This window comes from Alligator mississippiensis, chromosome 3 (genome assembly GCF_030867095.1).
Source record: "Alligator mississippiensis isolate rAllMis1 chromosome 3, rAllMis1, whole genome shotgun sequence".
Lineage (NCBI taxonomy): Eukaryota > Metazoa > Chordata > Crocodylia > Alligatoridae > Alligator > Alligator mississippiensis.
In genome coordinates, this window is record NC_081826.1 from 72,544,639 (window position 1) to 72,564,398 (window position 19,760).

The 19,760-nt window shown below is 38.2% G+C and overlaps 1 protein-coding gene across 1 annotated transcript in view; it reads right to left on the reverse strand.

The window, feature by feature from the left end:
* Nucleotides 1-19,760, reverse strand: part of RP1 (RP1 axonemal microtubule associated) — a 354,720-nt gene that overhangs the window by 33,904 nt on the left and 301,056 nt on the right. The window contains exons 47-49 of the mRNA XM_059724092.1: nucleotides 15,324-15,565; nucleotides 11,766-11,892; nucleotides 8,663-8,811 (exon numbers count right to left, since the gene is read on the reverse strand). Coding sequence (XP_059580075.1) covers nucleotides 8,663-8,811; nucleotides 11,766-11,892; nucleotides 15,324-15,565 — 518 coding nt within the window. The remainder of the gene's footprint in view (nucleotides 1-8,662; nucleotides 8,812-11,765; nucleotides 11,893-15,323; nucleotides 15,566-19,760) is intronic.

Here is a 19,760-nt window from a genome sequence, read left to right on the forward strand (position 1 = left end):
AGATTAGTCCTTGCTAATCTTTCTCTTTTCAGGTTCTCAGTCTGTACTTTGTACAATTTTCCCTAAGATCTCTTTTATCAAGGAAATCCGTACATGAATTCCCACAATGTTTACATGTGCCTGTAATCTTGATCTTGTTTTGTGTTCATTTCTTATTCAAAATTGCTTTAAAATGTTTATCTTTCAATATGCAAAACATTAAAATAGTTTAAATGGCAATGAATATGCAAGTAGGGGTTTCTTTCTCCCTGTCATTATCACAGTTCATCTATCTGCAACAAAACTAGTGGGGTGGAGGAATCCATAAGCAGAAAAAAAAGATAGCTAGCTAGGAAACAAGCAGTGCCACCCCTGAACCTTGATATGAATTCACTGGATCTGATTTTTTTAAACAATATTTTTATGATATAATGAAGTTTTTGAAGGAATTGTGCCACATTGCAGTAAGTGGCAGCAACAGCAATCCAACTAAGTTAAGCCCTGGCATGCAGTTTTGTATAAGTAAAATGAATTTAGTAAAATAAAGAACTAAACAAAAGACCAAATTCCTAACCTTTACAATATCTTTAATGCTGTGATTACTTCTATCATTTGTACCTTTTGTATCCACACCTATAAATACACATTACAGTATAAAGAAGACATCAAAACTTAAGAGTTAAAAGGCTCACAAAGTGAGATTCAAACAAATCTGGCATCTACTGCAAAGTCTTTCAGTTTATCTCTGTGGATCCAAAATGCCCACAAGGCTCATCACAGGCCAGATCCAGCCTGTGATGAGCCCCATGGACTGGACCCAGCCCATAGGGGTGATTGGGTTTGACATTTTTGCCCTCACTGGTGGGAAGACTTGTCTGACTGTATGCTAAAAGCAGCAGTTACAATTAATTAGGAAGAATTGACTTGGTAAAGTGGGAAAGAAGATGGTACTCCAGTGTTACTGGTTTCTGGAATCACTGACAACTTGAAAGCAAATCAATGTTTATGGATCAGTATTCTGAGAGACAAATGACAAGATTTGAGGTTCAAGTTGGAGAAAGCAGGTTAACTAGCTCCTTAGCATCTATCTATAAAGTAAGTGAAAAAGCTGAATTATCACAGGAACTTCAGTATGAGTGATATGTGTTGGAGACTTCATATTGCCTCTCTAGGAATCTCTGAATAATACAGATGACAATCTCCTAAATCAAAAAAGTTTCATCGGGGGGGGGGGGGGGAAGGCATAGAATTGGGACATATAAGAATGACATATAAGAATGAGGGCATTCTATATTAGATCTCATCTTGACAGATACAAAAGAATCAATCACTGAACTAAAATTAATGGCTGTTTATGTACATGTGATCATGACTTGAATACTTAGTTATGTAAAAAAAGAATACATTCCAAGTCAGTAACAGATAATGTGGTGCTTTAAAAGGGACAGTTTCACAAAGTTGAAATGATTATGAGTCAAATCAGCTTGGAAAAATAATTTTCAAAGAAAAATGTGAATGAAAATTTAGAACTTTTCAAGCACAATCTGATTTCCTATTCCTATAGGATGACGATGAAAAGTATTTTCAGCAAGAATTCAGTATGATATACAACAGGCAGATCTAGATAACTTGCAGTCATGAGTTTTAAGAGAGCTGGCTAATGAGCTCCCCGTATAGTTACCGACAACATTTTTTCCCATAAATCTTGGAATGTAGGGGAAGATCCACAGGACAAGAAAAAACTAAATTTGTATTAATATTTAACAAAGGTAAAGGGGTTACATGGGTAATTATTGACCTTCAGCCTGAAATCAATCCCAAGCAAAGTAATGAAAGAGTAATGACTCTTAAGGGATTTGATTAAAAAATTAAAGAAATATAAAACAAATTGTGCCTGTCAATACACATTTGAAAACAGATCTTGTCAAACTAATTTGATGACATTGAAGGTTTGATTGATAAAAGTTGATGGCATTGATACAATATACTGTGATATCAGTAAGGTGTTTGACTTGGCATGACATCACATTTTGTTTAGGATACTAATATAAAATCAATATGGTTGGATAAATAAGTAAAAAGATGACTAAGGGGTGTATTTCAAAATGCAACTGTAAATGGAGAATCTTCTCTAACAGGAGTATTTGTAGTGGGTTCCCACAGGGAGTAATTCCTATTTAACATAGCCATTAGTTACTTGAAAGAAAACAGACATACAGATGACACAAAAAGAAGGGAAGGGTAGACAAAGACAGGACAGAGAAATCTAAGTTTCTTTGAATACTGAGAGAAAGTAAAAATATCCTTATGTAAGATCATACATTTAGAAACAAAGGATGCATGTAACACTTAGGATGGAGGACTCTATCCTGGAAAACACCAATTCCAAAAAAACGCTTGGCAATCATGACACAATACACTAATTGTGAGCTCCCACTACAATGCTGTGGACAAAAATGCTAACACAATCCTTGGATGTGTAAAGAGGAGAATAGAGCATAGGATCAGAGAGGTTATACCATGTTAAGTTTGTCACTGGTAATACTGTTATAGGAATACTATGTCTGGTTTTGCTGTCAATACTTCAAGAAGGATGCTGATAAATTGGACAGGATTCACAGAAGAACCCTGACAATGAATAAAAGATCAAAGAACTTTACTTTTAATGAGTAACTTGAAGAATTGAATCTACTTCACTTTTCAAAGGTCTAAAGGTAATTTGATCCAAAAGTGCTGTCCAAGGGAACAGATTTTGATAACTGCTATTCAATCTATCAATCAAATGTATATCAAGATGCACAGGCTTGATGCTGAAGTCAGACACATTCAGACTAGAAATAAGGTAAAAATCTGAAGTTAAAAGCACTGCAGTTAATTAACCATTAGAATAGTTTATATGGTTACAATGGTTCTCCATTACTATACAGCCTTAAATCCAAATTAGGTGCATTTCTACATATTATCCTTGAGATCAACCAAAGTTATTGGACTTAATGTAGGACTTACATTTGCACATATGTAGCTGGGTGAACTTTTTTAATTAAGCATTTTATCTGTTAAATAATTACATTCAGTTTGACTGAAACTGTTTTCAAATTCACACTGAATTTATAGAACTATTTCAGATGAATAAAAGTATTGAAATCAAACTATTTTATTTCAATGTTTGTTTTAGAATAACATGTTGAGACTATAGTTTATTAACTTCAGTTGAAAAATATTGTTAAAAATAAATCATAGAAACAAAAAAAAACCCTTTTCATCTGAGGTTGAATGAAGTGTTTCATTTGAAACAAAATGTTTTGTTGCTGTTGTTTTTATTTTGAGAGGAAAACCAAAGACTTTTCAGTTGATTGACTCAAAACTTTTTTTTTAAATTCTTCAGTTTTGCCAGCAATAAAATAAGTTATGTTCAAAAGTCTAGTGCTGTGTCCTGTATTACGCAGATGGATAATCACAACAATATCTTACAAGCTTTATTGATGTAACACAATCCCATGATTAACTGACTGTGGAGCCCAACATGTTTCAGAAACATGTTTCTCTCTCTTGTAAGAAAAGCACCATACAGACTTCCTCACAGAAACTGTACAGGAGTAATGGGAATTGGTGAGGTCATCATCACTGGCTGATGGCTTCTTGACTAATGCTTGTCTAAGAATTTTTCAAGTCTGCTTTACTGAGTTTGAGAGATATATAGAAGAAAAAATAAGGAGAGAGATGTGAAGCAGACCTTGCCATCCTCTATAACCATTCTTTACCTAAGAAATGAGAAAGCATAGGCAAGAGGCTGATATACTTTCAAATCTTTGCCTGGAAGAGTGGCCCAAATTGGGTCAGGGTAAATGGTACAGTTTTCTTTTGCTACTCTGGCTCTGCATCCATAGTGTTGGACTGATGATTTCAGAGTGACAGAAAAGAAGGACCACTTTGCATGCTTTACAATGTATATAGGATTGTACAAACTCCTAATAAGGCTATCAGTATCCTGAATGAATGGGAGACTTCTCTAGTCCAGCAGAATAGGGTTCCCGGACTGGCCTGCTGTTCATAGTGGTGAAGCCTGGCTTTGGCCTTACATTTTCCATAGCTTTTTATTAGTACAGATGAGATTCATGTTTTCTGTAGCTAAGGTCTCTCTTCCTTTCATAAGTTTTTTTATGGCTGTCACAACCCAAAGTTGTGATTTTTTGTTTGTGTGCGCTTTGGCACTGCTAAATTATTTTCCTGCTAAATTGCAGCTTCTTTGCACGGTGGAGTTTTCTGCTGCAGAAGAGAACCCCGGTGCAACAGAGAATTTCCCGCCAATTTGAAGCTTTCTTTGTAGGTGCATTTCTTTTGCATCTAAGAAATGCACGGTGCAAGGAGTTCCCGCCATTTGTATGAGAATTCATGCCACATTATTGGCCGATTCTAATATATGCACACGTGACAGCTAGCGATTGGCTTGCTAGCCGTATAAAGAGCTTGGGTGGTTTCCGCCCAAGTTGGAGAAATTGGAGTTCGAGAGGGAGAGCATGAAGATCTCTAAGTGCTGCGGATCCTTACGGACCCAACGCATTTCTTAAAAGGCAACAGGGGCCTGACCAGCCTCTAGCCTCTCCCCATCACCGATAAATTCTTAGATGTATCCCTTCCTGTACGAGAAACTACCAAACCCACGGAGCTTCAACAACTCCGGGGAAAAGAACGAATTTGTCGTAGTCCTCTAACGAGGATTCAAACGGAGCTGTACCTGGAAAACTGTCCAGCCTACACCACGACCATCTTTGGTGTAAGTAAACAATCTTTAAATCAACCACTACACGTCTGTGACTAATTCTAGCTCGCCCCCGGTCTTCTCCGACCCCGTGTGCCTGGACTGCTGGCCACGGCCCGCGTGCGCAAAGACGGGCCCGGATCGCCCCAGGCCCACACAATGGCCATGATCTTCTGACTCCTGCCCTCTACTTCAGGGATGGCCAACCTGCAGCTCCAGAGTCACGTGCAGCTCTTCAGAAGTTAACATGCGTCTCCTTGAATTTTTGCACAAGCACACACTGACCAGCTTCCATAACCGTTACATCACATCATGTGCTTGTGCAAAGATTCAAGGAGACGCATATTAATTTCTGAAGAGCCACATGTGGCTCTGGAGCTGCAGGTTGGCCACCCCTGCTCTACTCTATCTGTTTTCTTATCCTCTTGGAAACCCTTTTGCTGCCTAGCCTAGTAATGCTAGCCACTGCTGTTGTTGACCATTGTGGGCACTATTCTATCTTGGGCCATGCGTATCAATGCAATTATTACATTTGTGTCAATAGCACTTTGCAGTTATATAGTCATTATACAGGGAACAATTCCTATTAAAAAGCAGCTTTACTAACAGTTACCAAACAGTGGCATCTGAGATGTTTCATTGTACAATAACTGCAGACAAATTACGATTTTAATAGTGACCACCATGTATTTGGTTTCCCATGTTCTGCCCATGCTTAGTACACTTCTGTACTATGAGCTTTTGTCTAAAGTAACACTAAAAATTGCCAATGCTTAATCCATAAACAAATAATGAAACTGAACACCAACAATCACCTCTTGCTAACAATTTTTGTACATGCTGCAGTTACCATGGTACCAACCTGAATGGTTAGTGTCTAAATATAGCGCAGGATAAAGGATATCTCTTTCCAACAACTAATAAAATACTGAGTTAAAAATATTCATGGAGATTTCATTCCCTCAAAAATTTAGAGCAGTTAATTTCTATGTTCCCTGCACATATGTTGAAAGTGACTGAAACTTCAAGCATGCGTGTTAGTCTAAAAACACTGCAAGTAGTATTTAAGTATTTTTCAATAGGATTGGTTTGGAAAAAAAACATACATTGAGAGAGAACAAAATGGATAACCTTATTTATGAGACTGAATATATATCCAATCTGCAGAATAGTATATAGATGAAAAACAAAGGAGCACCTTTGCTTGCCAAACACTGCACTATAGACAGGATATCAGAGGAGTCAAGTCAACATAAACATTATTTGACAAACCTGGACACAGAACTTTGCATGTGTGTACAACTTGTATCTGCCTAAAGTCAGTGCTAACTGGTTGTAATGGTCCTTCATAATACATTTACTAAATATTAATATATACTATTAGGGACTCACACCAACTAAACTGTATAAAGATATGTAAAAATCAGCAAAAATAATCATGCTTACCTGCCCACCTTGCTACTTTTGGGGAGGACAGGAGAAAAGACAAAAGGAATTTGGGGGAGCTCAACTCCATACAGAATGAGAGACTTGTTAAGCTGAAATGACATATGGGCAACTAAATAATGAGAAAAAGTGGATCCTTAGACATGTGGCTCAATAACAGAGAAATACCTAGAAGTGAGGATTTCATTTAAATACATTTAGCCTGTTCTCTTTTTAACTCAAAAAGGTCAAAACTTAGCACCTCAAAAGACACAAAGGCAGTTTTTGAAATTTAAAAAAGTTAATCCAGCTTTCAATGATTACACATGGCATCCAGTTCATGCAAAGTTCTATTGAATGAGATGCTGCACTGCAAAGCTATTTGAATACTTTCCACTTTCTATTTATACTGAATTGCTAAGCCAGTGTTTATAACAAATCTGACAATGTTCAAGACCAGCGCCATATTTTTGACATGAATGCTAACAGAAGTGCTGTTTCAGTTCACTAGCAGTTACTGTACAGCAAGGGGTGAAATTACTGGAAGGAAAAGCACTTTTTAAAATGTTAAAACAACTGTTAAGGTTCAGAATGCAAATTCCATGTCTGTTATATTCCAGAATCCCCGAAACCAGTCCAGATTTTCTAACTGCAGGGGTGCTTATCACAATATGTGAGTGTACTAGCCAAGAATGAGGCTCTCCTCATTTGAGAGTCTTTTTGGAAGTTATTTATAAAGGAAGAAAATATTGGGAGATTTCCAAGTAAAGCATTGAACAAAATGTTGCGACTAAGATATTAGCCTTGCCTACAATATCCATTTACCTCTTCTTACTTACAGGCTTCATCTAACACCTTTATTATGACAATTTCATTTTTATTAGACAGGAAACAAATCAAGAAATTTAAAACAATAGCTATTTATCACTTTTAAAACTGACATCACAACTTCATTCCAGGCTCTAAATAAACACATGCTAATATTTACCAAGATTCATTAAAAATTCATGAGCACTGTGTCGCTTTGACACATTAGCCCTATGATGTGCCAAAGCAAATACTGAAGCAAAAGGCACATCCATACTTTGTTTCCTGTGCTAGGAAATTATGCATTATCTTCTACCACCTGATAAGTATAGGCAAAGGCCATAAAAACTTTCTTCATGTAGTGAAGTTCATCTCAGTTCTACCGTATAATATTTCTGTTCTTCCAGCTGTCCCATCTCTTCACTTGAGTCTATCAAACATATCACCCCAAGTCACTACACTAAATCATTCCAATAGCCTCGTTATCTAGATACAGAGGTGACTGGTGCCTCCTAAGTCTGGGAGGGGCACAATTTGTGGGTGGGCCCGGGGGTGGGCCAAAAGCCCCATATCCACTCCCATACTTCTGTACTGTGGCTTAGTACCCTCCCGCTCCTCCCAAACACACTGTTGGCTTGCACAGCAAAAAAAGTACACCATCGTGAGCAGTGCCGAATCAGGGGCCAATCTCAGTTCCCCCTGTACTCCCCCTACCAGTTGCCTGTGTCTAGATATGTGGCTCTCAAGTTGCACTCTTTCAGAGAAGCTCTGATCTGAAAAACCTTGGACCAGCCATGCAAGAAGACTAGGTCAAGAAGCCGGGAGAGGGAAAAACCAAGCCTCAAACTAAGTCTGTCCTCATCAGTAAGGATAGGGAAGGTGATTGGAAGGTGGGAGCCCAGGTATGGGAGAAATAAAAGGAGCTGCAAGGGAGGAACTTGAACTAACTGGACCAAATCAGTGGGGATAAGCAGCTGTGGAAGCTGGGGGAGCTGAGGTAAGAGAAACTGGAAATAGTTGGGCAAGGACACTAAAAGTGTGAGTGATGAGAGAAAGAGAATGAAACGAGGACAAGCTGGATGAGAAAGCTGGAATTGGGTTAAAGCCTTAAGCATGAAGACTTCATTTATGAGACTGGAAATGGCACTTGAATGAGGAGACAGGGTGGAAGTGTTGCAGGACAAAGGCAAAGCCAAATAAATATGTATTTGGATGGGAATGAACAGAAGAGTATATGATTTAATAAATGAATGATGAGCAGAAGAGCCACCACTAGAGGTTCAGGCTAACAGGGAAAGCAAGATCTTGAAGGAAGGAAGCAGCACCCTTCCATCCAAAACCTGGAATGAAATCCATGAGTCTTCAATCTCATGATCCTTCTTCTGGCAGCAAATATCTGTGAGGCCCAAATAGTACATAATACAATATTATGTCATACCACACATACATAAATGAGACACATTACCTCAATTGTGTTATTTCCTAACTAGTGCCTAGAGTACTCTTTTAATTTGGGTTTGTTTGAAGGGGAGGAGGGGGGTGTAATAGATGCACATACACACACACTTGCAAACCACATTACTAGGCACTTCAGGCTAGAAATGAAAGACCCATTCCAACTCTCACCTCATATCAATTACAAATGGATTGGGCTTTAATTTTAACCAACAACCTCTAGATATGATAACCTACCTTTCCTTTGGTGAAAAGTTTCTCTCCTTTTTGCACTAATTTTCTTCGACCTGTGTCTCCCAGGAAACCTCGCAGCATGACATACACATCAGCATCTGTTCCAGATTGTGGAGATGCACCCGTGGTAATATATAGATTATATTTTTTTACTGTTGGAAGGGGAAAAAGAATTAGGCATTGAAGCACAGGCAGTTAAGGCATATTATTTAATAAATTACAATTAGACCTTTATTTCTAAAGTATTCCTGCCCAAAATAATCAGTGCCAGACAAAATTGTTTTATTTGTAAAAGTACACTGAAGCACTGCAATTAAAATGAAAACCCATTGTGATTGAAAACAAAAACTGAAATACTGAAACAGTTTTCAAGTGGGTCTGATACAAAGAAAAAGAGAATGTGAGAAAAGGGTAATACATCAGCAAAGATCATTCTAAGAAAAACTTCACATACTAATATATATGTGTGTATGTGTATGTATACACACACGCATTACCACATTTTAAAAATTTATTTAAATTAATAACACACATACAACAACATCCATCCTAGCTTCTAGAAGCTCTGATTATTCAGAACCACAGGCAATATTCTATCCTGAGCTTAAATGAAGACAGACCAAGCCCAGCTTAAAAAGCTGGAGGCAAAGAAACCTTTCTATTTTCTCTGAACATTGGTGCAAATAGTGATTGAGCTTTTTCAATTTTCACTAACTGTGACAGTACCTGGGGGAATATACTACTAGCAATGGACCAAGAGGAGCACAGTGGGCTCTTCCCCTACCCTCTTGGGAAAATCCTTCCTTGATGCTTCAACTGAAGAATTCTTGTCTGTCTACCTAAGGAAGCTGTACATATCCCTTTGAACTATTAGAATAATCAGAAACAACACCCTTGTAGACAGCAGCAGCCAATGAGACTCCTTTAATAAAGGGAACAAAAAAAATCACATCCTTCCTATCACTGCCCCTCAGACAAACCCATCTCAAAATGTTCTTTAAAAATATGAGCTTCACAGAATCCCAATACAGATTACTACTTTTTTTCTGTTTTGTAAAAAAAAGGAAAAAAAAAAAGGTGGGGGGGGGGAGGGAAAGGGCAAGACTTCCAAAGTCAAGAAGATTTCATAAACAAATGTCCTGCCATTATCTGCTTCAAGTTTATATCTAGAGAGCTCCAGCTTGAGTTTTTTACTTGTCATTATGTTGAGGGAGAAGAGCAGGCAGGATAGGCCCTTTAGGATTTATAGCATATAATTAAGAACCTAAACTCCATCAAAAATCCCAGGGAGCCAGTGGAGCTAAAGGAATGCTAAAGGTAATTCCTTCATGACCAGATACCTATTTAAGGCTACTGAATTCTGCATGAGTTTCTGTTGCAAACAGATTTAACATGTACCTCCAAGTAAAACACAAAGCAGCAATCTAGGGTGATGAAGGTATAACTCATAGAAGGAAATCTATGGGAAAACTTGATAACTGTGTCAAAAGAAAGAAATGCTTTAACATTCCTAGGAGCAAAAACAGGGCACATCGACATGAGATGCTTAATGCCTATTGGACTAATTCAATTACACATTAATGTGGCTAGCAAAAACCATGCTAATGTACAGTAGATTAGTTTGATGAGACTAAAGCTTCACAAAAAAAAAAAAGCATTTGTTTGTGCTAATGTGCAGCAGACTTAGTCCAATGAGCATTAAGTGTCACAAAAAAAGTGTTTGTTTGTGCAGTACGCCGATTATGGTATATTATGTTAGTATCTGTAATACCTGTAATTATGGCGTATTAAGTTATAGGCCTGTGCGAAGTGGCTTGTATTTGCTTCAGAATTGGATTTGGCTGATTCAGGGGACAGTGATATTTGGTGATTTGAATCACCGTTATGAATTGATTTGGCCAAATTTGATCGGCCCCACCTGCTCTCAATGGATGACCCACCCGCTCTCCCAGCTCCCAGCTCTTTAAAGAAAAAAGCCCTCACTCACCAGCTGCTGCCAGGTGGGGGGGGCAATCCCTGCTGCCCCACACTGCCCTACACTATAGGGAGGCTCTGCCACAAGTCCCCAGAAATCCTGAGGCTGCTGCAGCAGCAGGTGAGTTGGGGCTTTTTTTTTTCTTTTTTAAAGGACCAGGATCTGGGGCTGGGAGGAGCAGCTACTGGGGGGCTGAGAGAGTGGGCAGGGGTCGGGGAGCTCATGGCAGTGCCTCCCATGTTGCGTGGGACAGTAGGGGGAAGTGGGGATTGCTCCCCAACCTGGCAGCAGCCGCTGAGCAGGGGCTTTTTTTTTTAAAGAGCCAGGAGCTGGGGCCGGGTGGGACAGCCATGGGGGATGGGGCTGGGAGAGTGAGCAGGAGTCAGAGGTTACTCAGGGGGCTTGGGGGAGCAGGCATGGGATGGGGCCTGGCAGGGGTCCCCCCATGGTCCCTTCCCCACATCTCTAGCTCCCCGTCCCCTGCCCCCTACTTACCAGCATGGAGTCCGGGTTCATCTCCCTGTGGCAGTGAGCAGGGACTGCCTGAATCACTGAAGCTCTCCAAATCTTTTTGGAGAGCTTCCAATTGATTCAGACCTTTTAATTTAGTCTCCTGATTCAATTTGGATTCAGGGATTCGGCCACCAAATCAGGCCGAATCTCCTCCCAATCGAATCAGCACTCAAACTTTCACACAGTCCTATGAAGCTAGTACCTGGTACTAAATGTGCCGTAATTATGGCACATTAATGAATGTGTTGATGCACCCACAGATATGCATTTTTTAGGAGGAACCATGTGTCTCCTTCTTACCTGAAACTGTCATTTCCTTTGGATTTTCTTCATTTGTTTGGGGAGAAACAGAGTAAGATTGTCTAGATAAAATGAATGGGGGCCACACACAATATTTTTAATCTTTTCAGAGATGAGTACTATACTACCATGTGCCACAAATTGGTATTAATTATGCCTGGAAAAAATGCAATGCTAAATATATTGGATGAGATTTTCAAAGCAATGCAAGAGATCTAGTTACATGTTTTCTCTTAAAATGAAGACTCATGGTTAAAATCCCATGCAGTGCTTTGAAAAACCTCAACTAAGATTCTCAGCCTTTGACACATGACAAACCTGTTGGAAAATTAAAGCCAGCTGTGAGAACTGGAAGTTCAGCCACTGAAGATCCTTCCTCTTCAGTAAAGCTTCGAAGAAATGGGAATTCTAGTGCTTCTTTACTTTTTCTGTGTTGAAGCTTTACCTACATATACAAAAGGAACAAAAGCCACATTCAATAATTCCATTTCTGGCTCTTGTATAAAATACGGTAAGGTAAAGAGGGGATCAGAGATGAGAGTATACAGACCTTTAATAAAAGAAAGATAAACATTAATATTCTAAAATAGCTTTTGAAACCAGGCTTTACAAGAAGTGGAAATCCAGACAATTAGAAACTTCTTAAGATCCTATCAACACTGTTGTTGCAACCCCCCTCCCTCCCCCCCCCCCCCAAAAAAAAAATATTAACTCAACAATTTAAGGAAGTTCTGAGGAAAAAAGAGAAAAATTGTAATCAAGCATATTTCTACTGTATGCATTACATGATCCTGAGTAGTGTTAATGAATTTAGAGCATCTCCAGGAGATACTGTATGAAAGCAAAAGGGATGGCAATGAGCAAAGAAAATACTAGTCTGAATTTTAGAAAAAAAAATTAAAAGTGGAAATGATGAGATCATGATTTCAGCAAAAAAAGTCTCATTACCTCCGTTATTTAAAGTTAAACTGGACAAAGCACTTGAAAATATACTGTAGAAAGTAATCCCACTTTGACTGAGAGATGAAAAACGTCTAATCTTTCATTTCTATGTGACATAACTCACTACCTTTGAAAAAAAAGGTCCAAATCCTTTACCCACTAAGCTCAGCTGTCTTTAGTTAGCAATGCTCATGGGTATGTGGTAGCATTATTTCCGCCTTCAAAGTGCTCTTATATTTTTCATGATATGACAGAAACATTTACAAGATTAAAAAAATGAAATGTAGACTAAGATATAAAATTAAAATACTTTTTTCTTTCATAGTGATATCTATGTGTCTGCAGAGATTGTTGAAAGTCAGACCTCATTTACTGTGCTTTGTGTCTTCAAGAAGTAAAAGTGGGAAGAATAAAAACGGTGCTGTCTTTTGGCTATTACACTCTCTATAAATAAGACATCTACTACAATTTATTTTTTATATGATATGTTATATTAATAGGATTTCAGGCAGTTTATTCCAAAACATAAATGGAATTATTTTTCAATGCCCCTGATTATAAAAATGAGGGAGACTCCAACTTTGAATCCTATTATGTGATGTAAAACAGTGGACTGACTAAGCTCCAGACATATATCTATGTGTAATAGAAATTCTGAGACCTCTGGGAAGTCCTGTCTTGTATAGTTTAAATAAAAAGACTTCAGGAACACAGAGATTACCATACTGGTTCAACCGGTGGTCTAATTAAACTAGTATTTTCTGTTTCTGTTACCTATCCTAGCTGTATATATTCTGAAATAAGTATTCCTGTTGCAGAATAGCCCATGGCATGTCTACACATGTGCTTTAGTGTACATTAGCCTATTTTACTGCACATTGAAGCATCACTTTAAAAGCATGCTCTTTAGTTAATGCACATTAAGACAGGCTAATATACATTTTCCTAGTACCTGACAATGATAGGCATCTACACATGTGCTCCCGGGAGTGAAGGTCTGGGGGGCACTTTATTTAGAGTGGCTCAGAGCTGCTCTAATTGAAGCACCCAGAACATCTCACGTATTAGCACCCCCAAGCTTCAAATTGGTGGCGGGAATGCTTTATCTAAAGCTCACTGATTGAGTCTGCAAAGTGTGGTAATTACCGTGCTCCAGGTGACTTCTGCATCTCATGTATCAGGGTCCCTGTGCTTCAAAATGGCAACGGGGATGCCTTATCTAAAGTGTGTTGGACAAACTTTAGATAAAGTGTCCCCCACTGATACACGAGGCATGGAGGCTGGCTGGAGTGTGGTAATTACCATGCTCCAGAAGACTCGATTCTTTGAGTCTGCTCTAACATGCTGTAATTATAGTGCATTGGAGCAGTCTCTGCACTTGTGTATAGGTACCCAATGGTACTAGATTTAATGTGCATTAACTAAAGCATGTTAACACATGTGTAGATGTGCCCAGGTAAATGTCTTTTATGTCCAGGTGCCAGTGCTTCACTTATTCCCTGAAGTAGGAAAGTTTATATCCTTTGTATATTTAATTCTCCCTAATGTAAGTGTGAATATTTTCATTACCCACAGCGATCTTTTTCTAAATAATCTTTGAACCAGTACTGTGAGTTAATGAAATAAAGAAGGCTAATGGCTATCATTGTTGTAATTATCAAGTTTCTGTTCTCAGGATACAAATTTCTATTGTGATCAACTGTCTTCTATAATCTTGTGGAAGCAGTTGTTATATTGAATGTGTAAAGGAAGATAAAATTAACAACTTGCCTAGAAGATAAATGTCAGGTGTGCAGCCTGCAGATTAATATCTTGTATTAGGAGTGAAAATTAACATCTTTGTCACTGAAATATACAAATAGTCAGAGACAAAGATATAACTAACATTTGAACTGGATCATTCTTTCCCTTAGATTTCCTTTGTTTTATCAGCAAAGTAGATACAGATCTTTTAGTGTAGTACCACACCATTTTGATGTGATGTAAGATGTTAACTTCACCTTCTTAGACATCAGAAGAAAGACTGTCACTTTTGCTATTCACTTCTTTTTCTAAGATGCCAAGTTAAGTGGCAGATATTTTTGTTAAAAAGGATTTCCAATGTCTCACTTCATTAACTGTCTTGGATCCTGGGTCCACAACATATAATAGCCAGTTTTGAATTATGTAAATACTGCCAGGCATGCCAGCAGCAATAGCTTTGAAAAGATAACACTGGAAAAGCTACAGACAATGGCTCCTATATGCAGCTGCCCTAAAGAAATTCAGCTTTAAATTTACAAATTTTTTTTCTATTCAAACCTAGTCTCCTTGTTTGGAGCATGGTGGAAGCGTCACACATTCAATTAATATGACTGAATAAACTCTAGTGCAGTTGCTTCCAGGCACTGCATTTGCATGCGTGCCTAAGATTGCAGTACACTGAGGTACAGAAGGCCCCAGGGGTCAGCTGCTCTGACCCAGCTCAGTGTGTTGTGGAAAGAATGGCTGGGCCACAAGGATGCTTTAGTGTGGGGCTAGCTGGCAGGCAGTCCTCACACAGAAGCACCCTCATGACCCAGCCAGCCCTGTCATCATCTACACGTGCATTATGGCTGAGTGAATAACTCCTCCATAGGATAGTACTTGTGTCTGGCAGTACTAGCCTACAGCAGAGTTAATTAATTTATTCCATCCTAATAGCAGTACATATGTAGACAGTGGTGTTTTAGTATGGAGTTAATGAGTCAGCTCTGCAGTAAATGCCTTGTGTAAACGTGCCCACTGACAACCATTATATCACAAGGTTAACCACAACAGTTATCAGCAGATCTACTTACTTCATAAATAAGAAGCTATGAAATGTTGACCATAACTGGAAAGTACAACTGGAAAAACAACTGTAAGATTATGAAAAGAAAAGATATTAAAACTAAACTGAACTAAGTTTTTTACCTCTTGGCAATACCAAGTCTCTCCATTTCTGACTTCTTCAATTTCCAGGCGAACTTTGCATATAGCATTGAATTTCTTATCTAATTCCAGTGATGTCTGATAATTCTGGCCCTTTTTAGGAGATCCTTTGGGGAATAAGACTGAAGCATGCACCCCTTTTTCACCACAAACATACAAAGTCATTTTGGGGGTTGTGAAACTAGTAGAAACATCATCAGTCACAACAATTACATCCCAAGTCCCTAGTCAAAAAAAAAAGCAGACAAATAATTAATTAATAAACTATACCTAATTTCCAGAATAGAACAGATGCTTGTACTAAGGAGTGAGTGAGTGAACTAGCATTCATTGCCATTATCCCATTGATCTAGACTCTTGGGATTTGTCACACTCATTCATTACCATGCATTCAGTACACAGAAAAAAATACCTTGAACTTTGATTTTTCAACAAGATGTTGCAAGTTGTCAGTCATTTTACTGGATTTCAACAGTTCAGTTATGCACCTAAACTATGCTCTTGAAATTTGCAATGTTCACGAGCCAGGTGGTAGTAAGAAAATTCTTTAAGTTTCAAATTAGTCCAGCAGGTACAAAACCAAGTCAATGTCTTCTGCTTAAGGTGGTTCCTCAAATTTACTGAAATCCTTGTCATTTATCAGATTTTAACAGATACATTTTGTTCTTCTGTAGACTTCCAGTTATGGCCCCAGTTCAGGAAAATGTATTTTCAGGACAGCACATAAGAATGCCCTTAACTTTATTCAATGCTTAAAAATTGTCCTAAATAGTGAAGCATATACTTAACTGATTTAAGATCTAAGAAAGCATTAAAAGCATGGCAGACATAGGTTTCTAAAGAGTTTGATGATTATAGTAGAGAAAGAAAAGGAACAACAGTCACTTTTTAAAGCAAATGCCTGTTTTTAGATACTTGGAAAACACCGGGGTCCAACAGAAACCAGAAAGCATTTTGGGTGCACAGGAAATGCAGGATCAGACCCATTTGTTCAACAATGAGATTTACCCTACGATGGGATGCCAATATTTGCTTTGAATATAATGCAAATTCATATAAATAATATGACCAATGATTTTCCATTTATTCTCATAATTTCCCTGTAAAGTCATACTGGCTAACTGTGACAAGTGGTAATATCCCCAGTTATAATTTAACTACCCTTGTATAGTCAATGCTACAGGCCTCAGTTATTTTGAAAGACAATATTCTTAATATGATCTGTGAGAGCTTTTTTAGCAATTGAGATGCTGCAGATTTAAGGCTAATATTTCCAAATCAACTGAAGTTAAAAATAAACAAAAACAATTATACCAATGAAAGCAAATGAAAGTGAAACAATGATATGCCATCCCCCCATTTCACATGGCATGAATATTTAGCTCTTCTGGAACTGAAAGATGGAAAATTTAAAATGTCAGTGGATGTCTACCTAGGAACAAAGTGCATTTAAAGACATGTTCTGGAAGGCGGAGGGGAGGGGGGCAGGGGGGAAGGCACTTTAATTAGCAAGTCATGCTAATTAAATGCAGCCAAGCGTCACGTGTATCAGCATTCCCATACTGAAAAATGGCGACGGCGCATTTTGAGCTAAAGCTCATCAAACCAGTTTAGTTCAAAGCACCCTGCAATCATTTTCAGCATGGGGATGCTCCTACATTTGACACTGGGGGCTGCTGGAGTGCATTAATTTCCACGCTCCAGCAGACTTGATTAATCGAGTCTTCTCCAATGTGCTGTATTTACAGCACATTGGAGCAACCTTGCTGCATGTCTATAGGGGCCCAAAGGTCTGGAAGTGAATTCACGGGTTACGGAGTCCAGTCCGTCACTATTGCAGACAATCACATCATATCATCCTTTCATAAAATCATCAAGCTTCATCTTAAAACAAACAGAAGGCATTACCTATCTCATCTTAAAGCAATTTAGCGTTTTTTTTTGCCCCCACTATTACTTTGGGAATCTGTTTCCAAATCCCATGCTTTTGAAGATTACACATTTGATTTTGCACCAGCATTGCCCCTTCAGCTTCAAATAGCACTATTTTCTTCTCTTGTGCTTTCCCCACTGATGTCTTTGTAGATAGCAATTGTCTCCACTCTCAGACATTGTTCTATTAAGCTAAACAAACTGAACTGTTTTAGATTCTACTCCTAGTATAGGCCATGACGCCCCTTGAACCTCTTAGCCAACCTCAGTAGCTATTTACATTTAAATTAGTCATTCTTGGAAATAGATTACTAGAATTGTACAAAGTATTCTAAATCAAGCTTTACTAATGCCATGTGCAATAGCATTATATTTCTCCGTCTTTAGTGGAAAGATCTTGACTGATGCATCCTAGGGTTATGGTTGCCATTTTCTACATCTGCATCACATTGTTGGCTCACTATCATCCTGTGATCAACCAATATTCTCAGGTGTCTCCTCTTCTGCCATTTCCACCTGACAAACGTCCTTCTTGTACCTTATTATCTTATTAATATCTTATTAATAGTTACTAAGAGAATGAGTTTGCCACTTGTAATATAATATTCCATTCCATTGCTATTACTCTAGTGCTCAGGGTCTTCTGCCATATATGATATTCTGATCTTCCTCTATATTAATAATACTTCCTAACTTCGTATCATCAGGAAATTCACCCAGTGAATTCCTCCTACTCTTTGTGTCAATATCACTAAGGAAAATATTAAATAAGAGCAGGTTAATTCTTGAGGAACTGTACTAGTTACATGTCCCTAACCCAATGGTTCCCTTTTGACCACAATTCATTGTCATCAGTCTTTCAGCAAGTTCTTTACGAACCTTACAGTTTGTCGTATAATTATTATCCTATCCAGCTTAATTAATAATTTTCTACATGGCATTGTACCAAATGCTTCACTGAAATGCAGCTACATGAGATATACATCATTTCCCTTTCCTAACACATCAATTATCAAAGAGAGATACCAGCTTAGGGTGGCATGGTTTACCTTCAAATATATCTCAGTTGCATTTTATCACATTTCTATTTACTTCCATGCCTTTAATTATTGTTTCCTTCAAAATTTGCTCTAAAACCTTGCTTGCAATTGAGTTGAGACAGATCGGCCTAGAGTTGCCGTAATTCCTTTTCCTCCGTTCTTGAATATAAGTACTACATTCACTATTTTTAAGTTAAAAAACACTTTTGACTTGACAGTTATTTAAAACTCTTGCCATTAGAAGTGTGATTTCATACCCTGGTTCTTTTGGAATTCTGGGGTGAACTCAAGAATTAGCCAATCTCCCCAGTTTAAGTGCATTAAGTTGTCTGCATTTTATTTACAGCTTGGATACTGTAATGTTCATTTGCGCTTCTTCATTCTCCTTAGCCATCCTGCCATTGCCCCCACTGTCAACACTGTCACCCTATCAAAAACTGAGGCAAACTATCCAGTTTATTTTGGGATATATGTAACAATTCATCTCAGTTCCATGTATAGTGCACAACAGCCCAACTTCTACTTTCCCTTGTCTCTTTTTTATTAAATATGGCTGAAGAACCTTTTGCTATTTGTTTTAATTTTCTTTGCAAAGCTTCATTCAGCTTGACTTTTAGCAGTTCTCACTTCATCTCACCATTTCCTGACCTTTAAGACAGGCTCTCTTCTTACAGCTAATATAATTTTGAGGTAGTTATGCATCCAGAACTGAATATCACTAGTCATGGGTATTGAGAGAGAGCCCGAATCTGGATTTGGGGGACAACACTACATTCTGGGTGCAGTAGCTCATCATTCTTGTTTTTAAAATGGCAACTATTTTGATGGATATTCAGAAATTTAGGAGGTTGTTGTTGTTAACTATTGTTTTTATACACATATTTCCAAGCTGTTCTGTGTTTCTGTTGCCTCAGCAACATTCTTCCTGTAAACTGGAACAGAAAGCTGCATGGCAAACATGCAGCGAATACTGGACTTATATATTACTTCCTGAGCTTTAATCAAAACATAATTTGAAAGGGAGCATCCATAGGTGACTTTAGTCACTAAGTTATATTAAAGCACTACAGAATTTGAATGTGGTTCCTAATGTTCAGATTGGTTAGGTCTTAGCCTGCAGTGTGGTCTGACATTTCTGGTTTAGGTGCCATAAGCAGACCTAGAGTAATATTTTATTCCCTTTCAGAAGTATTTAAGGGATGGGGGCAGATATGATATCCGTAGAGTCATTCACAGGTTTGACAAGGGATTTCAGGAGTCATCCTCAGCACAGATGCAGGATTCATTATTCTTAAATAATCCCAGACAGAAGCCTTATTCAGCCTCTTCCTGAAAATCTCCAGTGAAAGAGATTCCACAATTTGGTATAGTGACAAAGGATTAAATACTTAATTCTTTTCATGGTCTAAACTCATTCTGAAGTTTAGTTTTCACATTTCACATTTTG